Raw genomic sequence first — 24,564 nt, forward strand, 5'->3', positions numbered from 1 at the left:
GATCTGGCATTGTTGCTACAGTGGCCTGGGTCAGTGCTGTGGCTTGGGTTCAGTCCCTGGCTCGGGAACTTCCTTATGCCGTCGGTATGGCCAAAAAAACTAAAGAAAATTTTTTATGACATATAGTTGATTTACGTGTTGTATTAAATTCTGCTGTACAGCAGAGTGACTCATTTATACATACGTATTTTCTTCTATTTTTGTTTTATTTTGTTTTTGGCTGTACCCACAGCATGAAGAAATTCCTGGACCAGGGATCAAACCTGAACCATAGCAGTGACCCGAGCCACAGCAGTGACAATGCCAGTTCCTTAACTACTAGACCACCAGGGAACTCATATATGTATATGTATATATATATATATGTATATGTATGTGTATATATATATATATATATAATATAGTATTCTTTTCCAGTATGATTTATCATAGGATATTATAGTTCCTTGTGAAAAGCTGACCATTTTTTGATGTAGTCTGATTATTGATATTTAACTGTGTCCTCTCTAGTGTTTTGCACAGAAAGTCCTTTTCTGCCCCAAAGATATATAAATATTTACTCATCTCTTTTTTGCTTCTTTGGTTCCCTCTGTAGCGTGTCATTGTTCATCCTTCTGTAGTTCTTTCCAAAGCTTGATGTTAGGTGAGGGACAGATTAGAGGTTAAGAGCATGCACTTGGAGGCTTTCAGCCACCAGCCTTGAGCAGGTTACTCAGAGTCTCATGCCTCAGTTTCTGTACCTGCAAAATGGGAGTAATGCTAAGACATAGTGACCAAAAGGATAGGGTGGGGGTTAAATCACAGCTATTTGCAAGCCTTTTATTCTCAATACTCCTTCTTAAAAATTGAAGACCATGGGAGTTCCCGTTGTGGCTCAGGGGTTAAGTGGTTCAGTGGTTAACAAATCCGACTAGGAACCATGAGGTTGCGGGTTCAATCCCTGGCCTTGCTCAGTGGGTTAAGGATCTGGCGTTGCCATGAGCTGTGGTGTAGTTTGCAGACGTGGCTCAGATCCTGAGTTGCTGTGGCTCTAGTGTAGGCCGGCGGCTACAGCTCTCATTCGACCCCTAGCCTGGGAACCTCCATATGCCGTGGGAGCGGCCCAAGAAATGGCAAAAAAAAAAAATTAAAAAATTAAATTGAAGACCGCAAAGAGCTTTTGTTTATGTGGATGATATACATAAATTGATATTTACCATATTAGAAATTGAGATAGTATATTTAAAAAATATATTTATACATTCACTTAAAAATAATAATAGCAAACCCCTTATATGTTAACATATAATTTTTTTTTCTGAACAATAATTGTTTTCCAAAACAAAAAATATAGTGGGAAGAGTGGCAGTGTTTTGCTGCCTTGCAAATCTCTTTAATGTCTGGTTTAATAGAAGAGAGCTGGAGTCTCAGATCTGCTCCTGCATTCAATCTGTTGGGATATGTTGTTTCAACTGAAGTATAGGAAGAAAATCCAGTTTCACACAGGTAAGTTGTTGGAAAGGGGAGGAGTGTTTCGTTAGCCTCTGGATATTTTCCTTTGATACTATGTAGACGTTCAACAAATGAGAGTTTCTTAAAGGGAATATGGAATCTGAAAACATATTAATGACCTTTTCGTATTTTGTTACATGAAAGTTCGTTGGACTCTCTTTTTAAAAATTTTATTGGCATATTGTTGATTTAAACTGTTGTGGTCTTTTCACGTGTACAGCAAAGCGAATCAGCCATGCATATACGTATATCCATTCCTCTTCAGATTCTTTCCTATATTGTTTATCACAGAACCTTGAGTAGATTTCCCTGTGCTATATAGCATATCCATGTTAGGTATCTATTCCACACGTAGTGGTGTATCTATGTCTGTCTCAACCTCCCAATTCACCCCTCTTTCCCTGTTTCCCCTTTGGTAATCATAAGTTTGATTTTGAAATATGCAAGTCTGTTTAGATTCTACGTATAAGTGATATCATATGATATCTGTCTTTCTCTGTCTGACTGACTTTGTATGAAAATATCTAGGTCCATCCAGATTGTTGTGAATGGCATTATTTTCTTTTTCATGGCTGAGTACTATTCCATTGTATATATGTACCACATCTTGATCCGTTCATCTCTTTAATGGACATTTAGGTTGCTTCTATGTCTTAGTTGTTGAATAGTGCTGCAGTGAACACTGGGGTGCATGCATCTCTTTTTTTTCTAAAGTTTTTTGGCTGCACCTGCAGCATATGGAAGTTCTGGGGGCCAGAGATTGAATTTGTGCCACAGCTGTGGCAACACCAGACCCTTAATTTACTGCACCACAGTGGGAACTCCTATCTTTTTGAATTATGGTTTTCTCTGGATATATGCCCAGGAGTGGGATTGCTGGGTCGTATGGTAGTTATTTAGTTTTCTAAGGAAACTTCATACTTTTCTTCATAGTGTTGTACTAAATTACATTCCCACCAACAGTGTGTGGGGGGGTCCCTTTTGTTGGACTCTCTTGCTTTATGAATGGATCTTTGACCCAGGTTGTGTGTATCAGTCATTGGGAAAATATTGGTTTGCTTAGTTGCACAGATCTTCCAAATGTGGGCACGTTTCATTTCATCCTAACCAAAAATTGCACACGTTAACATCATCAACCATATCCTCACTGAAGCTTTATGTTTTGAGAAGCCGTCAAATTCATAGTGGCTGATGCAAATTTTACAGAGTTCTGATTTTTCCCCTAAAAGTTCAAACTTTATCACCAGCACCAAGTCTTATCAGTTGTTTTCCTTGAAGAGACAGGCTCACTTTGTTTTGTTTTGTTTTGTTTTAATTTTTAAATTTAAGAAAACTTTATGGCTGCACACATGTCGTATGGACATTCTTGGGCCAGGGATGGAATCTGAGCCACAGCTGTAGCCACGCCGGATCCTTTAACCCACTGCGCCAAGCCAGGGATTGAATCCACACTTCTGCAGAGACATGAGCTGCTGCAGCTGGGTTCTTAACCCATTGCGCCACAGTGGGAACTCCTTCACTTTGTTCCTTTTTGAGGAAATGTCTGCCTGTCCCCAATTCTGAATAACCAACCTTTGTTTGCCAGCTGTGCTTTCAGGTAAAAGTGCTCCATAGCCAAAGAGGCTGGTTCAGACAACTGCTCAGAACAGCTGCAGACACCTGTTGTGTTCTAGTAACCAGCCCATGTGCTCTTCCCAGGTCTTCACACAGCATGTATGTGCAAGGGCTGAGAGTCAGTGAAATTTGTCAGTTTCACTGCTGCATCAAGGACTCTTAAGTAACACTGGTGAATTTTGTCACTGTGAGTGATGAGCCCAATTTGGGGCCACTGCCATGCCTCCTGCTGAGCCTCAGGCAGTTTTGCCGACCTTGGCCTTTGCGCCTCATGACGGAGGCAGTGATGTCTTAGTACTGTCCTGAGAACACTTTTGACCTTGCTTTATTCTTTGAAGCAAGAGAGCTCTTTCTGGTCAGGGTCTTCCCTGGCCATGGGTGGACGTGCTTCTTAAAGCAAAGCAGATGAGCAGGGAGATGCAGGGAGAGGGGTAAGAGGCCCTTGGTCTTGGCCCTGCTGCCCACTGTCTCTGCAACTGTGGGCAGGTCTCTGGCCTACTCTGGACCTTTGTCTCCTCATCTATAAAATGAGAGGAATAGACTAAAGTTTCAAAGGCAGCGATGACTCTAAGACACATTTTAGTGCCCAAGGTTTTAGACCCTGTACCATGTCTGCACGTGCGTGTGTATGTGTGTGTGTGTTGAGGGGGGGAGGTGAGGCCCAGGGCAGGTGGTGGGCTGGTCTGAGCCCCTGCCCAGACCTGAAAGTTCTATCCGCCTTCCCTCTCCAGCCTTCTTCCCCAGCCCTCCCCTGGCCCGGTGGGGGGTGGGGGTGGGGGTGGGAGAGGAGGGGGAGTGGGGGAGGTGGGGATTAGGGGGAGCCCTGCAACATGCTGACTTCCTCTGTGTTTGTTCTGCAGCTGAGGCAGATGTTTCCTGCAGCTGGCCACTCAGCCTCCTGCCCTATTTTTAGCTCCATTGTTACCCACCCCAGGCATCTGGCTGCTGGGGGTGTGTAAGAGGCTGTGGCCATGAAAGGTTCACTCTTCCCTGGGATGGGCTTGCTCTCTGCCTTCTGCCACGTCCCTGGGTTAAGCTTCCCGGCGTCCATGGGGAAAGTGAGGGTGGCTTCAGGAGAAGGGGGGAGTAACAGGTGGATGATGCAGTAGAAAGGGCCCAGGCTGTGGAACCAGAGGCCTGGCTCTATTGTTATGTCATGCAGGGAATTCTCTGAGCCTCAGTTGTTCCATCTGTTAAATGGCACAGTAGCTTGTGCTTCTGCCTTTCTCGTAGGGTTGTTCTTGAAGCCGAAATGAGAGAGTGCATGTAAAAATTGTTTAGCAAAATGACATTTGGAACCTATACCTCTTGTGGGTTCAACCCTGTGGGGGTCCCAAAGGAGCATCAGATCCAGAGTTGGGAGATGACGTGTCTTACCAAACACCAGGCCGGTGGGCTCAGGGCCAGGGCCTGGTGGGGTACAGGCTGTGTGCTGGAAGGCTTGGAGGGGAAGGGGATGTTTCCACGGGACGTTGATGGATGGGGTGAAGGGGCAAGAGTGGGAATGCCTTCCTGGTTGAGCGGCCAGGGAGGGCCGACGTGTGGAGGCAGGAAGAGCTGGATGTGTCCTGGGAGGACTGAGCAGTGAAGGGCCTTGAGCCTCTCTCTCTGGCTGGCAGCTCTGGAGCTGCTCCCCTCCTAGGAGCGGCCCCATGGTGGGTCTGGGGGCAGGAGGCACTGCAGCTCCCCTCCTGAGCTGGCAGCTGGCGCAGCAGCTCTGCTTGTGGCTGTTTTGCACATTGGACTTTCTTGAAAGATTGATTTTGCACAAACGGTCGAGCTGCTAATATGTCTGAAAACAACCCATCTCGTCCAGCCGGCTCGCTTTCCAGGCAGAAACCAAGTTTGGCCAGAGAGGGGTGCATTGAACTTCAGGCCTTTCAGAGAGCCTGCGCTGGAGGGGATCGTTGCCTGGGGCTTTTCCTGCTCCATGTCACAGGGCAGCTGGGACCAGGGGTTGGAATGCAGGGTGTGGGGAGGGTAAAGAGGGGACGGTGAGGGTGGGGATGGGGGTCTTGAAGTGCCAGGCCAGGGAGTTAAGACTGGAGGCCGCAGGAGTGGGAGGGATGGGGACAGAATTCTGAATTGGGTTGTGGTTCTTCCCAGCTCCTTAAAACGATACTTCCGGTCCCTACAGTGTTGCTGGAGGTCAGAAGTGAGGTTCAGGCCTAAATTCCCACTGGCTCTTTGAGCCCTGGTCCCTGGAAGCACCCAGGAGAGTGTTGGTAGGGGTTTCAGGAATCTAGGTTTCTGCTGACCTTGAAATGCCCAAATTCCCAGCTTTTTGGAGCAATATCCCTAAGCCTGTGAGTGTGTTGAGGTACTTTTTATTTATTTATTTATTTATTTATTTTTTGCTTTTTAGGGCTGAACCCACGGCATATGGAGGTTCCCAGGCTAGGGGTTGAATCAGACCCATAGCTGCCGGCCTACGCCACAGCCACAGCCACGCCAGATCTGAGCCACGTCTGCAACCTACACCACGGCTCATGGCAACGCCAGATCCTTAACCACTGACCCAGTCCAGGGATCAAACCCGCATCCTCATGGATACTAATCAGGTTCGTTACCCCGGGGCCACAGTGGGAACTCCGAACGTGTCCAGGCACTCTTAACCCCTCTCTGCCCAAGACCTCCCCCTAGTACTCCACCCTCCTTGTCCTCCCAATCCGAGGTGGACAGAGCTTCAGGCTCTTTTAGGCACAGAATGAATGTCCTTCTCTGAGTTGACTGTTGCCCCCCCTGGAGATTTCGACCCTCCCCTCCTGCTTGTCCCTGAAAGAACCTACAGGCAGGGTCCCTCCCAGCCAGATAATACTTTCTTGTTTGCCAGGGAGTTCCCCCTGCTCCGAAGGGCCCTGAGAGGGATGAGACACTCCAGATGGGGAGACTCTTGTGGTCTCTCTGCCTTTTTGGAGGAATAGAGCCCCAGCTTCCACCGATAGTGGGGAACGAACATTTAGCAGCTTGAAACTTTCTGGCTTCCTGCAGCTGGCTTAGGGAAAGGTCCTGCACCACACCGACTATCAGTCATGGTGCTGGGATGCATGTGAGTCTCCTCAGCTACCCTGTGGGCCGGGGACAGTGTCTTTTGTATTCTCTGAGCCTCCGTGGCCCCCCATGTGGACTGGGTTCACGGAATCCTGGTGTTGCCCTGTTTGAGCCAGACCAGCACAGAACCCTATGCTTTCCTGCAAAAAGGGGAGGAAGGAAATTGTGCCTTGCGGTGTGCGGTCATTGAGGGCCAACCCTAAACGTATTGGAGTGTTAGTCACTCTTGTTAATTAGTTCTAATTAGTCAGGATCAGATTTGGCTGTGAGTAATAGGAAAAGCCACGTAACGGCGGTCTACGCAAGATGGAAGTTTATTTCTCTGTCCTGTCCAAGCCCAGAGCTTTGCGGTGCAGGCCTGGTGTAGCAGTCCCGCTCCACTGGTTCCTAGGCTGCGGTTCCATGCGCTTGTGGCTCCAGACGGCCCTGAAACCTCGGGCATCACGTCTGTGTTCCAGGCAGCAGCGTGGAGGAAGGGGGGCTCCTGGGGAAGGATTGGAACTTGCCAAGGGGCACTGCCCCTTATGTTCCGTTCAGCTAGAATTAGTCCCCTGGCCCCGTGAAGCTGCAGGGGGGATGGGGAGCATAGTCTTGGCTCTGGGCAGCCATGTGCTCAGCTGTCCCTGACCCTCATCTGATTTCTTTAACACAGGGGTTTGGGGGCGGTGAAGAAGGCTTTGCAGGCATTTTGATCAAACCGGAGGATGTTCCCAGACTGAGAAGTGGGGTCATTGCATTGGGGGCAGTAGCCTTACCCAGGGAGATTTCTCAGGAGGGGGCCAGTCCTGCCTTGGGACCAGAAAGCCACATGCCCCTGACCCAGAAGGGTGAGAGGTTTTCGAGGGAGCCTGGTGGCATGGTCAGAATGGGGCGGGGGGGTGGACCACTCTTTTCTCAGAGGGTTGGGGCGGGCTGAGAAGATGTGGCCTGTGGAGCTTCCTGGTGACCTAGTGGTTAAGGATTTGACGTCGTCACTGAGAAAGTGTGGCCTGTGTCTGGGCTGTGGGGCCTGAGGAGAGGACTCCCTCACTGACAGACAGGGCTCAGGAGGCAGGGGGACTCGGAGGCTCAGAAGAGAGAAAGAACTGCCAGCACCAGGAACATGTGGCCTGGATGCAGTGATGGTGGGGCTCCACAGGAGTGCTCCCCCCACCCAGTCTCCGGGGTAGCTGAGCCTGGAGGGTGCAGGGCCGCTCTAGGCATCACCTATGTGCCCCATTGTTGCCTCTTGTTGGGTTCTGCAGAGATCTGGAGCTTTAAATGAAATCTCTTGATTTTCAGGTACTGGTAGCTAATGAGAGTGGGAAGTACCAAAACTATGAGGCTTGAGTACTTGGCACATGTGGACTCCAGATGTTCTCCCTCCACGAGTTCCCGTCGTGGCGCAGTGGAAACGAACCTGACTAGGAACCATGAGATTGTGGGTTCGATGCCTGGCCTTGCTCAGTGGGTTAAGGATCTGGCGTTGCCGTGAGCTGTGGTGTAGGTTGCAGACGTGGCTTGGATCCTGTGCTGTTGTGGCTGTGGTGTAGGCCGGCAATGGAAGCTCTGATTCAACCCCTAGCCTGGGAACCTCCATATGCCATGGCTTGCAGCCCTAAAAACCAACCAACCAACCAAACAAAAAAGGTTCTCCCTCCAGATGAGGTGGCCTGTTGGAGTTTTCAGTTTGGGGGGAAAGGAAAACTGGGGACTATGTGGAAAAGTAGCTTCTCGTAAGATAGCTTAACATTAATTTTTTTTTTAATTTAAAAAGTGTTTTCAATACCAGTTTTTTTATTTTGAAAAATTTCCAACTTACAAGTTGAAAGGTGGGTACAGTACATGCAGGTCCTTCCTCACCGGTTGCTCCATTCACCCCATCCCCCAACTGCGTGAAAGTCACAGACATCAAGAAGCTTCATCTCTGAACACTTCAGCCTGTATCTTCTGAGAACAAGGATATTGCCCTCGGTATCTCCACTGTCATTATCACACCAAAGAAGTTACCTCATTTATCCAACAGACAGTCTGCGTTCAAGTTTCCTGACTTGTCCTCAAAATGTCCATTATAGTCGCCCGCCCGTCCCCAATCCAAGATCCCATGCAGACTGAGCTTCCTGTCAGGCACAGCTGACCCACCATGGGGACCTCCAGAGGTGGGGGGCTCTCTAAGGCCTGCATGCAGGCAACTAGGGGTGCTGGAAAGGGCCCTTTTCCTTCCAGAGGGCCCCAAATTAGGAGTTCCCTACTGGAGCATCTGGTGACAATTGCCAGGATCTTTGCTGACTGCAGAGCAGGCCACAGCCCCTTCTCTGCTCCTCACCTGTCAGGTGAGCCAAAAGGGGATGCGTTCGCCCCTCCCTCAGGACAGGGGCCTGCTGCTCCACCTGTAGCCTCTCCCAGACCAGGGGTCCATCTACAGAGGGACCACCCCCCCCACCCCCGCTCTGCTGCTGGCCCCCTCTTACCACAGCTCCTCAGCCAGCTGCCCAGTCACGCTGCCCACCTTTGTCCCACCTCCAGGCCACCTTGAGGTATCATCTCAATGTGTGACAATGATGACATCCATCTCCCTGCCAGAACTCAGACCTTCTGACAAGGCTCGCCAGTGTCTGCAGGCCCACTTCACCAAGGCAGCCCACCTGCTGGACACTGGGCAGTATTCCCAAACATTCCGCCTCTTCCTCCTGTTTTTTGTTTTTTTCCTTTCTGGCCGCCCTACGGCATGTGGAGTTCCTAGGCCAGGGGTCAAATCCTAGCTGCAGTCTTGACCTAAACTGCAGCTGCAGATTCTTAATCTACTGTGCTGGGCCGGGGATCGAATCTGCATCCCAGCGCTCCCAAGATGCTGCCAGTCCTGTTGCACCATAGCGAGAACTCCTCTACCTTCTGTTTTTAACTTTTAATTAATTAATTAATTAATTTTTTTTGTCTTTTTACCATTTCTAGGGCCGCTCCCTCGGCATATGGAGGTTCCCAGGCTAGGGGTCTAATTGGAGCTGTAGCCACCGGCCTACACCAGAGCCACAGCAACGTGGGATCCGAGCCGTGTCTGCGACCTACACCACAGCTCACAGCAACGCTGGCTCCTTAACCCACTGAGCAAGGCCAGGGATCGAACCTGCAACCTCATGGTTCCTAGTCAGATTCGTTAACCACTGCGCCAAGACAGGAACGCTTGTTTTTAACTTTTAAACTTTTTTTTTTGTTTTTTTTTTTCAGTTTAAAAAACTAAAAATGTTTTGGAAACAATTTAGCGGGCAAAGGTCACCTGTGATTTCAGATTCCATTATTATTATTTTTTTTAAATTGACCTTATCCTAGTTTTAATGAGAAGGAGGCTGAAGGGCAGAGGCTGTGAAGGGACAGATCTGGGTGACCCTCAGAGATGTGAGGTGAGGGGCCACGCAGCAGGACTCTGCCTCTGTCATGCTGTGGAGCCTGGGGACCTCCACATTGTTGGCCCTGCTTAGCTGTTTCCTCTCTGTCAGGTGGGAGTTTGTAAACCCTGTCTTACCTCCCTTGAGAACTGTTGTCAGTAGCAGAGACAGAAAAACCACAAAGACACAAAAAACCTATCATGGGAACACAGACGACAACAGGCAGAGGTCACTCAGGCGGCAAAGGCATGGAGCTGAGGGAGCCCGGGGCACCTGGGGGTGGGTGGGCTGGGGATGGCCCAGGTGAGGATCTGTGGCCTTTGTCCAACTTTTAAACTTTACAAAGAACTTTTTTATGTTTTTGCACCCCCCCCCCCCCCCCCCCCGCAGCATGTGGAAGTTCCCAGGCCAGGGATCAGATCTGAGCCGAAGTTGCAGCCTATGCCACAGCTACGGCAATGCCAGATCCTTCACCTACATCCCAGTGCTCCAGAGAGGCCGCTGATCCTGTTGTGCCATAGTGGAAACGCCCAAAGAACTACTTCTTATTTTTTAATTTTATTTTTTAACATTCCCAAAGTTACCATTTCCGTTGTAGGATATTTATTTAATTTTTACAATCTTTTTACAGCTGCACCAGCTGTATATGGAAGTTCCCAGGCTAGGGGTCAAATGGGAGCTGCAGTTGCCGGCCTATGCCACAGCCACAGTAATGCCAGATCCAAGCCGCATCTGCCACTTATGCTTCAACTCTTGGCAACACTAGATCTTTTTTTTTTTTTTTTTGTCTTTTTGCCATTTCTAGGGCTGCACCCTTGGCACATGGAGGTTCCCAGGCTAGGGGTCGAATCGGAGCTGTAGCTGGTGGCCTACGCCACAGCCACAGCAATGCCAGATCCGAGCCACATTTGCAACCTACACCATAGCTCACGACAACACCGGATCCTTAACCCACTGAGCAAGGCCAGGGATCGAACCCGAAACCTCATGGTTACTAGTCATATTCGTTAACCACTGAGCCACGACGGGAACTCCTGGCAACACTAGATCCTTAACCCACTGAGGGAGGCCAGGCATTGAACCCGCATCCTCACAGACACAATGTAAGGTCCTTAACCCGTGGAGCCACAGTGGGAACTTCCATTGTAGGAAATTTAGAACTGATGGATAAGCAAAAAAGAAATACCACATTTAGTCCCTCAGCTCAGGAATGAATATAATGTTTGAATGTCTTAAATGTTTTGTGCCAACTTGTTGAGAGCTGTCCTTGGTCCCATCAGTAAAGCGCCAGGCAGGGTGGGAAGGTGAAGGGATGGCACTGATTTATTCTGTCAGCAGTTATGTGTCTGTCTCCTTCTCTGAGCCAGGCAGCTGGACAGAGTCGGGAAGAACATAAGTTGGGCCCTGCTGGGAACAGTGTGCAGCAGAAGGGAATGGAGTGTCTCATTTTGCGATGCTCACAATAGGCTATGGGAGTTGAGAAGGAAGGTGGGCGTGTTGTCTGGCAGAGCTTCCTGGTGGAGCTGGGCTTTAATTTCTAAGGATGAGTGGAGTGTGGAAGGGTGGGGGAAAAGGGCAGACCAGGTGGGTGGGGTGCGAGATGTGCTGCTTGGTGCCTGGCGCTCCTCTGTGAGTCCTGAAAACTGCAGATGCTGTTCAGCTCCTGGGGCCCAGGAGCCGTCTGGTGCTGGGGCCATGGCCTGGACAAATTAGGTACCAGCCTGCTCTTGGGAAGTCAGGGAGGCTGCTGCTACACACAGAATCCCGTCTGTGAGGTGATGGAGAAATAAAAGGGAGTCATAAGCTGGAGAAGGACTGAGGGAGGGTGGTGTGGGTAGACGGCATCACCAGGGCCTCAGAGGGGCTTCTGAGGAGGGACATTTGAGCTAAGGCTACAGGAAGGGGCAGACACATGGACGAGCCGGAGAGCATTCCAGGCGGAAGGGTGGTGGGTGTGAAGCTTTCATGATGAGGAGAGGGCCTGACATGCTGGAAGGAGGAGGACATGGGGCATTGTGGCGGGGGTGGGATGGGGTGGGGTGGCCTGTCTGCCGGGTTAGAGGTTTGCATGTGACAGTGTGATGGAAGGAAATGACATGACCCCTGCCTGAGTGCCCCCTGCCTGGGGTCGTCTGTGTTCCCATGATAACTACTCTGTTCCTACAGCCTGCTGGGCTTTTTTGTGTTTTTGTGGTTTTTCTGTCTCTGCTACTGTCAACAGCCCTTAACCTCCAGAGGCGAGACAGGGTTTATGACTCCCACTTGACAGAGAGCAAACAGCTAAGCAGGGCCAGTGAAGAGATTTGGGGCTTTCGAGATCCTTCTGGCTGCTGCATGGAGGGTGGATTGTTGGGGGGAAAGAGGGAAGGAGAGACTCCTAGAGGCCATGTAGTCGTCTCCTTAGGGGCCAGGGGCCAGTGATGGCAGAGCAGCTGGGCCAACTAGGGGTGCAAATGGTTCATCTATGAGTGTGGTTTGAGAGCAGGCAGGGGACTTGCCCAAGGCCCCTGAGTAGAGCTGGGCCCTTTAGTCTTGATTAAGGCCAGGAGCAGACTGAAACCTCCCTAGGTGGCTTACTGGACAGAGCAACACGGGGAAAATTATAATTGTGTGTTACCAGAGCAGGGCTGCTGCTGTGGCCCAGCGCCTCTCTGCCCAGGATGTGAGCCAGGAGTGGCTAAGCACACTTATTCCTCCACAGCATTCTTTTTTTTTTTCTTTTTTTTTTCCTTCTCCTGTGCCTGCAGCATGTGGGAGTTCCTGGGCCAGGGATCAAACCCACACACCACAGCAGTGCCAGTGCCAGGTCCTTAACCCTCTGAGGCACCAGGGAACTCCTCAAACATTCCTTTTATAGGCAGCCTCTGGGCATGGCCCTGGTCCTGTCTCGGAAGGTTTAGATCTGGTACCAGTGGTTGCAAGGAGGGGATGTGGAGAAGGCGGGGAGCCTGTGCAGGGAGGGCGGGGCCTGTGGTGATACCGATGGTGCTGTTGTGGGGTGTTGGACTGGGTGTAGGGCTGGGTGGGTGTTGTCTTAAACACACGTTCACTTGTTTCATTCCTGTGTGATCCAATTACGGAGGTACAGTTACAGTCCTCAGTTTATAGTTAGGAATACAGAGAAGTGAAGCCATGTGCTATGCAACTAATATGTGGTAGAGATGGGAAAATTCTGGCCCCCAGAGACCGCGCTTCACATAGAGTTGAAACCACGGTATCCCCAACCAGGTATAAGGACACTGGGGGCCCTCACTTTTCTATCCGTAGTGAGAATGCTAGCACTGCTTACCTGGGGCTTCTTCATGCCTCCAACAGAAGGTTGTTAAGTTCTCACCTGCAACAGGCATTGGGCTCAACTCTAAGGACCCAGAGCTGACCGAGGGGGTCCCTCAAGGACCACAGCAGACCTGAGACTCGGCCGTGCTGTCCGACGGGAGCATAGCTTCCCCTGGTGTCTGAAAGTTGAGGGAGTCTATGAAAGCTTTGTGAGCCGAAACGGGCATAGAGCAGAGAAGCAGTTACCTTAGGGCACCTCTTGCTAACAGTGCACAACATAAGTTAGATAAAGCACAGATGCTCACCCACACAGGTCAGCGCTCTGGGGCTGGATGCTGAGATCTGAGTGTGGTTCCTGGAAAGGAGCTTGGCGGGGCCGCTCCCGCTGCTGGAGGTGCATTTTCTCCATAACTTAGGTTCCTGCAGAACAAACACTCAACACTGTTTTTGTTTTTCACTTTGCTTTGGTAAAAGCAAAGTCCTTTCTAGGTTCCTTTCTGTTAGTGAAGAGTTGCTAATGTATGTCTTTTGTTAAAGCAAATAGAGTTACACAGGCTTGCTTTTTTTTTTTTTTTTTGTCTTTTTGCCTTTTCTAGGGCTGCTCCCTTGGCATATGGAGGTTCCCAGGCTAGGGGTTCAATCAGAGCTATAGCTGCTGACCTATGCCACAGCAACACCAGATCCGAGCCAAGTCTGCGACCTACACCACAGCTCAGGGCAATGCTGGATCCCTAACCCACTGAGCAAGGCCAGGGATCGAACCTGCAACCTCATGGTTCCTAGTCGGATTCATTAACCACTGAGCCATGATGGGAACTCCACACAGGCTTTGAAAAATGGGGGAAACCTGTATAAAGTGAGCCACATGTCCTTTAATTGAAGTAAAGTTGGTTTACAATGTTGTGTTAGTTTCATCATGCGTCATGTTAAATAGCCATATTAAAAAGTAAAGAGAAATAGTTGAACTAAATTTGAGTCACATATATTATTTAACCCAATACATCAAAATATTATCCTTTTGACACATTATCAGCATAAGTTGCTCCTGAGATGTTTCACTTTTTACACTAAGTTGTCAAAATCCAGTGTGCATTTTGATGTATTTATTTATGTAGGCTGCATCTCTGGCATGTGGAAGTTCCTGGGCCAGGGATCGAACCTGTGTCACAGCAGTGACAACACTGGATCCTTAACCTGCTGAGCCACCAGAGAACTCTGCCAGTGCGTATTTTATCTGTGCAGCACATCCCATTGTGGAACAGGCACACTGCAAGGGCTCAGCACCCACGCGCAGTTGGTGGTGACTATATTGCCAGCCCAGCTCCAGAGTCTGATTGATCAGTGCCCCCACTTCTGCAGGGTGTGGTACTGGCTGGTTTTTGTGAAACACTCACTGACCAGGCCCTGTTCTGAGGACTTTATATATGTGTACAGTGGACCCCCGAACAACACAGGTGTCAACTGCACAGGGCCACTTACACATGAATACCTTTCATTAGGTACCCATTGCAATATTACATGATCTGTGGTTGGTTGAATTCTTGTATGCAGAGCTGTGGGTATGGCTGTAAAGTTATATATAGATTTGATTTTATTTTTATATATAGATTTTAGACTGTTGGAGGGTCAGCGTTCCTAACCCCCAAGTTGTTCAAGGGTCAACTGTGGTATTTAACCTTCACTCAACCCCACAGGGGAAGTACTGCTATTGTCCCCATTTCAGAGATGTGACAACTGAGGTCCAGGGAGGTAGCTTGTGGAGCTAGGGAGGAACATGTGATGAGAGGGGCGAACTCCTCTTGTTTTTATTTTTAAATTTTTAAATGTTTTGGCCTCACCCATGGCATGCAGAAATTCCCAGGCCAGGGATTGAACCTGAGCCAAAGCAGTGGCAATGCCGAGTCTTTAACTGCCAGGCCACCAGGGAACTCCTCCTCTTGTTTTAAAGATCTATTTAGGCAAACTTCGTATGAAAAAAATCACCCATTTTAAGGATACAGTTTGGAGTTCCTGTTGTGGCTCAGTGGTTAATGAATCCGACTAGGAACCATGAGGTTGTGGGTTTGATCCCTGGCCTCACTCAGTGGGTTGAGGATCCGTCGTTGCCCTGACCTGTGGTGTAGGTCGCAGACTCAGCTCAGATCCAGTCTTGCTGTGGCTGTGGTGTAGGCTGGTGGCTACAGCTCCGATTAGACCCCTAGCCTGGGAACCTCCATATGCCCCAGGTGTGGCCCTAAAAAAGCAAAAAAAGACACACACACAAAAGAATTGGGGGGGGTGAGTACTGTGAGCTTTGTATTAGAGATGGGGAAACTGAGACAGGGATGCTGACGTTTCACTTCTACCAAGAACCATATGAAAAGAAATGGACTTGGGCTCCTGAGATGTTTAGAGCTGGGGCCTTAGAAATCAGCTTTGAACCTCTTGTGGGTCATCCCCTATTCTAGGACCCAGAATGGTTGTCTGCCGTGACCCCTTGGCTTGAATACTGCCATTGACAAGGGGCTCACTGCTTCGGCAGGCTGGGTGTTTATGCTGTAGAGTCAGGCAGTCAGTTGAGGAGTTGGAGCTAATAGTCCAGCTCCTGAAGTTTGATTCTTTTTTCTTTCCTTTTTTTTTCTTTTTTTTTTTTTTTGGCTTTTTAGGGCTGCACTCATGACATATGGAGGTTCCCAGGCTAGGGGTTCAGATTGGAGCTACAGCTGCTGGCCTACACCATAGCCACAGCCACGCAGGATCCGAGCCGCAGCTACCTACACCACAGCTCACGGCAACGCTGGATCCTTAATCTACTGAGTGAGGCCAGGGATTGAACCCACAACCCCCACAACCTCATGGTTCCTCGTTGGATTTGTTTCCACTGTGCCACGATGGGAACTCCTGAAGTTTGATTCTTTTTGGAGAAATGAGGCTACTTCTCTGCCAAGGATTCCCAAGGGCGGTTTATTTTCTCTCAGGACCAACTGCCATATACTTGCCCAGGGTCAGGAGGATGGCACGTTCTCGTGTGGAGCGAGGGAGCGTGTGTGGGGTGCTCTCGCTGTCAGGGTCAGCTGTGAAGAGGCAGGGAGGCCAGCTGATGCTGCCACCTACCAAAGACCAGCTGTCCTTCACTGTGAAAATGGACACAGTGAAGCCTGGACCTTTCGAGGTTGTAGGTGGTGGTGGTGGGGGGAACTGGATATTGTAAAGCACCCAGCACCTGTATTTGGGGCAGGAATGTTCTTCCCTTAAAGCAAGGGTTACCTTTTTTTTTTCCTTTTTCGGCTGCATCTAGCATATAGGAATTCCAGGCCAGGGGTCGAATCTGAGCCACGGCTGCAGCAATACTGGGTCCTTAACACACTGTGCTGGGCTGGGGATCACACCTGTACCTCTGTAGTTACACAAGTCACTGCAGTCGGATTCTTGACCCGCTGAGCCACTGTGCGAACTGGTTCCCTTTTCTGATTTACCAAGAGCCCCTCTAGCAACATGGCAGAAGCTCATCAATCCCTTCTCAGAGAAGGGGTTTTTTAAAGAGACAAAACTAAGTATATGGTGTTACAGAGGAAGTACATTTTATTGAGAGAGCTGTCAATATACTAAACCAAAATTGGTATAGTTGTAATATCTGCTCCTGAGTCCGTGAGATAATCCATTAAGTTAAGGTTACATTTTATTTTTATATTTTTTATTTTATTTTTTGTCTTTTTAGGGCCGCACCTGCGGCATATGGAAGTTCGCAGACTAGGGGTCGCATGGGAGCTTGCAGCTAGTGGCCTACACCACAGCCACAGCAATGTCAGATCTGAGCCGCATCTGCAACCTACACCACAGCTCACAGCAACACTGGATCCTTAACCCGCTGAGCAAGGCCAGGGATCAGACCTGCGTCCACATGGATGCTAGTCAGATTCACTTCTGTTGAGCCATGATGGAAACTCCTAAATTTTATTTTTAAAGACACACTAGGGTGGAGTTCCCGTCATGGCTCAGTGGTTAATGAATCCGACTAGGAACCATGAGGTTGGGGGTTCGATCCCTGGCCTTGTCAGTGGGTTAAGGATCTGGCGTTGCCGTGAGCTGTGGTGTATGTAGGTCGCAGATGCGGCTCAGATCCCGCGTTGCTGTGGCTCTGGCGTAGGCCAGTGGCTATAGCTCCGATTCGAGCCCTAGCCTGGGAACCTCCATATGCTGTGGGAGCGGCCCAAGAAATAGCAAAAAGACCAAAAAAAAAAAAAAAAAAGACACTCCAGGGAAAGGGCTGGTGTTGCTCAGCTTTGATGGAGACATTCAGCTGGGGCATGCCTTTGAGGACACTGCCTAGCACGATGGACTCGGAGCCATGGCAGTTAGTTTGATTGTCCCAGGTGTTGAGAACCCCACTTTGCCTGGCAGCTTCCCTACAGCTGGCTTCCTAAGGTGAGGCTAGGTTTGCCTCTTGGATTGTCATGTTCTTCACACTTGTTGAGTGAGATGCAGTCGTGAGAACCTGGGATCCGATGTGGGGCCCCGAGACCACCAGGCACAGAGTTGTCCAGAGTTGTGCAGTCCTGTCATCTGCAGTCGGGGAGCAAGGAGCTAAGGTCTGATTACAGTGATGTGAAGGGCGTGCTGAGTGCCTGCCCCGTTTCCAGAACCTGCCCAGCTGCTGTGTGATGCAAAAATGTCTCTGAGCTCAGTGGTGGCCATGTCCCAGACTCCGTGACATGACAGGGCTGGCCTTCCTTTTTTTTTCTTTTTTTCTTTTTTTCCTTTCGCTTTTTAGGGTCTATGGCATCTTGGAGGTTCCCATGCTAGGGTCAAATTGTAGCTGCAGCTGCTGGCCTATACCACAGCCATGGCAATGACAGATCCTTAATCCATTGGGCAGGGCTAGGGATTGAACCCGCATCCTCATGGATACTAGTTGGGTTCCTAACTTGCTGAACCACAGTGGGAACTCTGGCCTTCATTCATGATTGAAGAAAATGCTAGGTTTTAGTTAGAAGTTAGGGAAATAGGCATAATTGTTTGCACATCATCCTGGCTCATAGCCACCTCCCCGCCACCCCACTTACTCTTTGGGCTCATCCCAGTCTCTCCCCCACCCTCCCCATAGCAGAGGTTTGAACACTAGGGCCCCCACCCACATCCCTGCCCGGCCCTGGTCACAGATGGTCAGACTGCCAATCTTAGTAGCCAGATCCACTTGGCTAGATGGAAAGGGCTTTCAGACCATCCCATCTGTCACTGTCATTTTATGGCTGGGGACACGGAGGCCCAGAGAGGAAAAGTAAATTGCCTAGCAGGATGTCCAGCAGGATGGAGCCCCCTGTGTTAGCAAGGCTCACTTCAGAAGGGCTTGGGAGGTTTCAGGGGCAGAGCTACAGACTGAGAAGCCTGGGAAGCCTGGGGTTTCACCCGCCTTTAGACATTTGGGAAATAGGTCAACTTTCAGAGGATACGGTCCTTCTCTCATCGCTGCAGCCTGCAGCTGTGCACATCTGTATTTTCCAGCTGTCCTTACGGGGATTAGCTGGGACTGCCATTGCCTGTGGAGCCCGAGAGAGCAGAGGACGGCCAGAGCTGGAGCTGTGGGGGAGGGGAGTGGGAGGTGTCAGGCCCAGCCCTGTTCGAGCAGGGCCCAGCCTTGGCCTGGCAGCTGTAGCCAGCTGTTGCCTCCCATAGGCCCTTCCCATGTCCATCACCCCCTCCTTCAGTGACTGTCGCTGTGCCCCTCTTCTTGGAGGTGGCTGTTCCCACCCACGCCTCCTTGGCCCAGACTGCTGAGAGAGGTCTGGGGAACACTGGTGAGCCATGCCGGGGGTCCACCACGGCAGGCGAAGTGGAAAGAAGGTTCTGGCCCTGCTGATGTTCAGCTGGGGATCCACTATGGAGCCCCTTAGCCGCTCTGAGCGCCTCTGTTTCTGTTTGGGAACAGAGGTTCATTCCTTCCATCTTCCACCAAGGAGAGAGAGAGAGAAATTGGCCTGGGTGTGGAGAGCCGTGATGAGACTCTTATAAACCCAAGGCGCCCGTCTTAGCCGAGCCGTCCCTTGGCTGCTGGGAGTTGTCAAGCTGACAAGGCTGGGCCGCAGAGAGCCCTTTCCAGACGGGAGAGGGAGGGGGCAGCTCCCTCCAGCAGGGAGGGCTGGAATGATAGGGAGCTGTCCAGGTGGCCGTGGGGACTGGGAGCCCGAGTGCAGTCAGTGCGTTCGGGAGGCGTGGGAAGCGCTCCCCTCAGGACCAGGAACTCTTGACTCGGGGTCTGGGGCGAGAGGGCACTGTGAACTCAGCCTTCAGACCTACCTGCTGCCTAGGCTTCATGATGACCCCTGACCCCACCATTGACTTCTTGAGGTGCTGCTGCTGCTTATGAGAGGGCAGGGGTGGGAGTGGGATCAGGGGTGGGGGTGAGTGTGGATGGCTGAGGGCAGCTTGGAAGGGGGTGGGAATCTTCAGAGAAGGACTCTGCTTCTGCGGAGTGGAGCCAGCTCAGGGTCCAGGTAGGGATAGGGGCTGGCGGGGCAGGTCGCTCCCTCCCTCTCCTGATCCTGGACCATCAGTGCCATGTGGAGCCCGCTGCTGCTGGATTCCCAGAAAGTTCTGTGAGCTTCTGTCTCCCATGTCTGCCCTGTGGAATTCTCAGCCCCTTCCTTTCCCAGTGGCCCTGGTTCTCAGACCCCTGAGCCAGTCTTCCCACATCCTCTTCCAGCTCTTAGCAGCTCTCCTGGCCTGTTTCCTCAGCCACTCTATTATTTCTCTTAAGTAGGTTTTATTACCCAGTGATCAGAGGAAAAAAATTATAGAAAATGCAAATAAGGAGAAAGGAGAGAATTAAAATGGTCTCTAATCTCATCGCCAGGAGATGACTCAGGTTAGCATCTTGATGGGTGTCCTCCCAGGCTTTTCTCCTGATACACATTCGTGTATTAAAATCCATGTATTGGAGTTCCCGTCGTGGCGCAGTGGTTAACGAATCTGACTAGGAACCATGAGGTTGCGGGTTCGGTCCCTGCCCTTGCTCAGTGGGTTAACGATCCGGCGTTGCCGTGAGCTGTGGTGTAGGTCGCAGACGAGGCTAAGATCTGGAGTTGCTGTTACAGGTTGGCAGCTGTAGCTCCAGTTGGACCCCTAGCCTGGGAATCTCCATATGCCATGGGTACGGCCCTGAGAAGCAAAATACAATAAAATAAAATGAAATGGCTGTACTCGCTTTGCATCCTGGTCCTTCCATTCCTGTTGCCTAGATACCCTTCCATGTCAGTCAGTGTGGTATTTTTCAAGCTAACATTGCACCTTAGAGATGTCCTGTAATGTATTCAACAAATCCCCTGTTGCAGGTTGTTTCCAGTGTTTGGATACTATCAACAACACTGCTACCACCAAAACACCCTTACAGCCCAGTCTGCACACGTCCTTAACCCTCCCCAGGAGCAAGCCCTGCAGGGGGAGTTGTGAGTCCACTGGGATGCCCAGCTGCCAGATGTCGGGCAGAAGCTTTGCTGTTGAGGTGTTGTTGACGATGCTCAGATTATTGATGTAGAGATCAGGGGCTGGCGCTTTCTTTGTATCCTTGGTTTGCTGAGAACCTGCCCAGTCTGGACTCGCTTGGCCTCTGTTGGTGACATTCACAGCCAGAATGTCCTTTTGCCTCCCGTTCCCATCCAAATCCTTCACCTCATCTAAATTCTTCAAATCCTCTGCTGACTTTCCCTCTGCCTCTCACTCGGTGACAGCCTCCACTTCTCCCTGTCTGGAAGCTCTGCCCTCCGTGTGCCAGGACCCAGCCACTTAGCGCCCTAGGCCTGGCCGGGGAGAGGGGCGGGATGGCTAACCCTTCCCTGTCTTACCTTTGCCAGGGGAGGGAGTGTAAACCATAGGGGGTCAGGGGCTACGCTGTCTTGTCGCTCCATGTCCATAATTTTCCCCAAAGCAGCAGCGCAGAGGGCTGTGCACACAGTAGGGACTCGGTGAACATGTGCTTTACTGGGCACAGTGCAGAGGTGGGGGTGATGGGGGGAGCAGGACCCACCTCTGTCTTCAGCTGCACGGTGAGCTGGCTCTTTCTGGGTTTCAGACTCTGTACATAGGGTGGGGGTGAGGGGTGGCCTAGGTCCCGCTTTTTTTTCTCTCTTTTTTAGGGTTGCACCCATGGCATATGGAGGTTCCCAGGCTAGGGGTAGAAGCAGAGCTGCAGCTCTCAGCCCATGCCACAGCCACATCAACGTGGGATCCGAGCCACATTTGCAACCTGCAGTGCAGCTCATGGCAACCCTGGATCCTTAATCCACTGAGCGAGCCAGGGATCCAGCCCATGTCCTCATGGATGCTAGTTGGATTCATTTCCACTGCGCTGCAATGGGAACTCCGGCCTAGGTCCCTCCTGCTGTGACTTTTCCCACCCTTCCTTGACCACGCGCCCTCTTACCCCACAGGTCTTGGGTCCTGAGGCCGCCAGCAGACTATGGGTACAACAGCCAGCACAGCCCAGCAGACAGTCTCAGCGAGCACCCCCTTTGAGGGCCTCCAGGACGGCAGCATGATGGATGGTCGGCACTCACTCAGCGTCCACTCCTTCCAGACCGCGAGCTTGCCCAACAGTAAGGCCAAGTCCATCATCCCCAACAAGGTGGCCCCCGTCGTGATCACGTGAGTGGCCGGACGAGTGTGACCATGTCCCCAGAAGACATGGCTGGGGGAGCCTCTGGGAGGGTTGGTGGCTTATAGCACTTAAGTTCTCCAAACCTTGTTCCTTGATGAAGACACTGAGATCCAGAGAGGTGAAGCAGTTTGTCTGGAGTCACACAGCAAGTAGATGGTAGAGCCAGTGTCAGTCAGAGGTCTCTTAGCCCATGTTATTTGTCATGTCCACATGGCTAGGGAACATGAAGAGGGGGCATTGCCTGGATGGGGGCACCCTGTTGAGTAAATTTTTTTTTTTTTTTTTTGGCTGCCCTGCCATATATGGAGTTTCCAGGCCAGGGATCAGATCTGGGCCACACCGTGCTGGTCCAGGGGTTGAACCATAGTCCCAGGGCTCCCAGGACACCGCTGATCCCATTGCCCCACAGCGGGTGCTCCTGAGAGTAGAGTTTGGCTAAACATTTTTAAAGGAAGTTTATATACTTTGATGCATAAAATTTAGATTTTTTTTATCCCCCACCACCTGTAATTATGGTTCAAAACTGAGGTTAACCCCAGGCTATTAAAGGGCCTTGGGCTGAAAAAGCTGGAGGCTGTTGGTCAACTTTCCTAGGGGGACCGAGGGTTTGTTCTGCCCCATATTTTGAGAGACCCGGACACGCTGCATGTGTCCTCTGAGGCCAGTGAAGGAGTGAATACTGGCAGCCTGAGGCTAGGAGACAGAAGGGGCATTGGATCCGCCTCCTGGTGCGTCGAGAACTCTTGTCTTCCATCCCATCTGCCCACTGAGCTCCCCTGACTCTGGACCCCCTCAGGACGGAGGAAGTGGGACCTGATGAACTAAGATTTAAATATGTGCCATGCATAAACATTAGGCAGAGACGTAGCAGGTGGGGCTGTCTGTGTATGGAAACCTGAGGAGTGGGAGTGATAAATCCGGCCTGCTGGCTTTGGGGCCTGACAGGGGCATTGTAGTCATAATACATTGCTGCTCTCATGATAGGGGAGCAGAAAAGATTTTAAAGAAAAGGGACTTGCTATGTAGTCCTTGGACTAGCAGATGACGAAACTAGGTTTGGGTCTCTAGTGTTGGAACCATGCGTCCCAAGCCCGGCTCTGCCACTCCCTCCCTCTCTGACCTTGGGCAGATACTTTTCCCTCTCAAGGCCTCTGTTTCCTTATCAAGATATGTGGGGGTGGAATTTCCCGTCATGGCTCAGTGGAAATGAATCTGACTAGGATCCATGAGGATGCAGGTTTGATCCCTGGCCTTGCTCAGTGGGTTAAGGATACTGTGTTGCTGTGGCTCTGGTGTAGGCCGGCAGCTACAGCTACAATTTGATCCCTAGTCTGGGAACCTCCACATGCCTCAGGAGCAGCCCTAAAAAAAAAAAAAAAAGGTATGTGGGGATGACATTCAAAATATTTAGATGTGATATGGCTCAGAACAGTCTCCGGCCTACTATAAAAATCCACTTCAGTGGTCCTGTGCGTCCCCAGAGCCATCCATGACACAGTGATTCTTAGGTTATAGCTTATTTGAGGTAGAAGGGACTTTAGAGATCAGCCAGCACAGTGGCTGGCAAACTATGTGGTTTTGGCCAAATCTGGCCCATCTCCTGTGTTTGTAAATAAGGATTTATTGGAACACTGCCACTTGCATTCATTTGCATCTTGTCAGTGGATGCTGAGGGCTGCAAGGGTAGCACTGAGTAGTCGTCCACAAAGCCTGAGGTATTTACTGTCTGGTCCTTTGCAGACAACGTTTTCCAACTCCTGATCTCATACCTTTCCTTCCTTCCTTCCTTCTTTCTTTTTCTTTCCTTCCTTTCTTCCTCCCTTCCTTCCTTATTTCTTTCATCTTATTTAGGGCCACCCCCGCAGCATGTGGAAGTTCCCAGGCTAGGGGGCGAATCAGAGCTGCAGCTGGCCTACACCACAGCCACAGCAACGCCGGGTCTGAGCCGTGTCTTCGATCTACACCACAGCTCATGGCAACACCGGATCCTTAACCCACTCAGCCAAGTCAGGAATCGAACCCGTGTCCTCGTGGATACTAGTTGGGTTTGTTACCACTGAGCCACAGTGGGAACTCCATGATCTAATACCTTTTCGATCTGATGTGAAAACGGATCTACGTACAGAAACTGAGTTTCAGGGAGGCAGAGGGATTTGCCCTCCACGGGTCATGTGTGAGATGGAGGCACAAGTGGCCAAGGGACCCCAGGTCTCTGGACTCCTGTCTAGTTCTCCCACCCGACTTGTTCCAGCACCCTGCCTTTCCTAAAGGCAGCTGATTTATAAAGAGGGTCAGACCCTGGATCGAAGACTCTGGGAGGCTGTTTGTTTTTTTTTTTTTTTTTTTTTTTTCTCGTTATAATCAGCACAAAAGCTGTTTTGGGTCTGAATGCACAGGACACCCCCCCCACCCCTGCCCCGTTTAGCATCTACAGAAATCTGGGTTTTGTTTGAAATGGCCCCATGTAGAGGCAGAACTACCACTAGTAATACTAATTGGATTACTGAATGCTTTCTATGCCTGAGGCACTGGGCTAACTAAGCACTTTCTTCCTTAGCACATTGTCTTATCACAGCAGCCCTTAGACGGTGGGAATTGCTGGACACTAAAGAGCAAGTAATTAAAGCCATGGAGTCATCAAGGGGAGGGTTAGACTCCTGCCCAAGCTGCATGGCCCCAAAGTCTGTTTCCTGAACCATCTCACTGTCCTGTGGGATTGTTGGTGGGGGGTTGTTCTCAGAGAGAGTCTGATGGAGGGACCACCGAGAACCAAAGCAACCCTCATTTCAGGAGGCCTTAAGCAAGACAGAAGCTTCTCTCTACACAAAAGTCCAGGAGATACTCCAGACTGGTACGGCTGCTCCATGAGCAGCCAGGCTCCTCCTTTCTTGTTGCCCTGCCACCATCAATACCTACTTCCTGCCTTCCCTTTAAGGGAATAGATGGGAAATTGCACATGTCATGTCTCCTCACATCCCATTGGCCAAAACTGAATCACATGATCACTCTAGCTGCAAGGGAGGCTGGGACATGTAGTCTGAAGCCGGTTGTTCCAGTCACAATTCCAGGGTATTATTGCCAAGGAAGAAGGGGAGAGTGGATTTGGGGAACAGTGGGCAGCCTCTGCCATAAATCAGTGGA

At 50.5% G+C, this 24,564-nt stretch overlaps 1 protein-coding gene across 3 annotated transcripts in view; it reads left to right on the forward strand.

Moving 5' to 3' along the window:
- PALD1 (phosphatase domain containing paladin 1) overlaps positions 1–24,564 on the forward strand; it is a 99,399-nt gene that overhangs the window by 36,006 nt on the left and 38,829 nt on the right. For all 3 annotated transcript variants that reach the window (XM_047760503.1, XM_047760502.1, XM_047760501.1), the window contains exon 2: positions 21,197–21,410. In XM_047760503.1, coding sequence (XP_047616459.1) covers positions 21,226–21,410 — 185 coding nt within the window. In that variant the 5' untranslated portion in view covers positions 21,197–21,225. The remainder of the gene's footprint in view (positions 1–21,196; positions 21,411–24,564) is intronic.

The sequence above is a fragment of the Phacochoerus africanus genome, chromosome 15 (assembly GCF_016906955.1).
Source record: "Phacochoerus africanus isolate WHEZ1 chromosome 15, ROS_Pafr_v1, whole genome shotgun sequence".
NCBI classification, from domain to species: domain Eukaryota; kingdom Metazoa; phylum Chordata; class Mammalia; order Artiodactyla; family Suidae; genus Phacochoerus; species Phacochoerus africanus.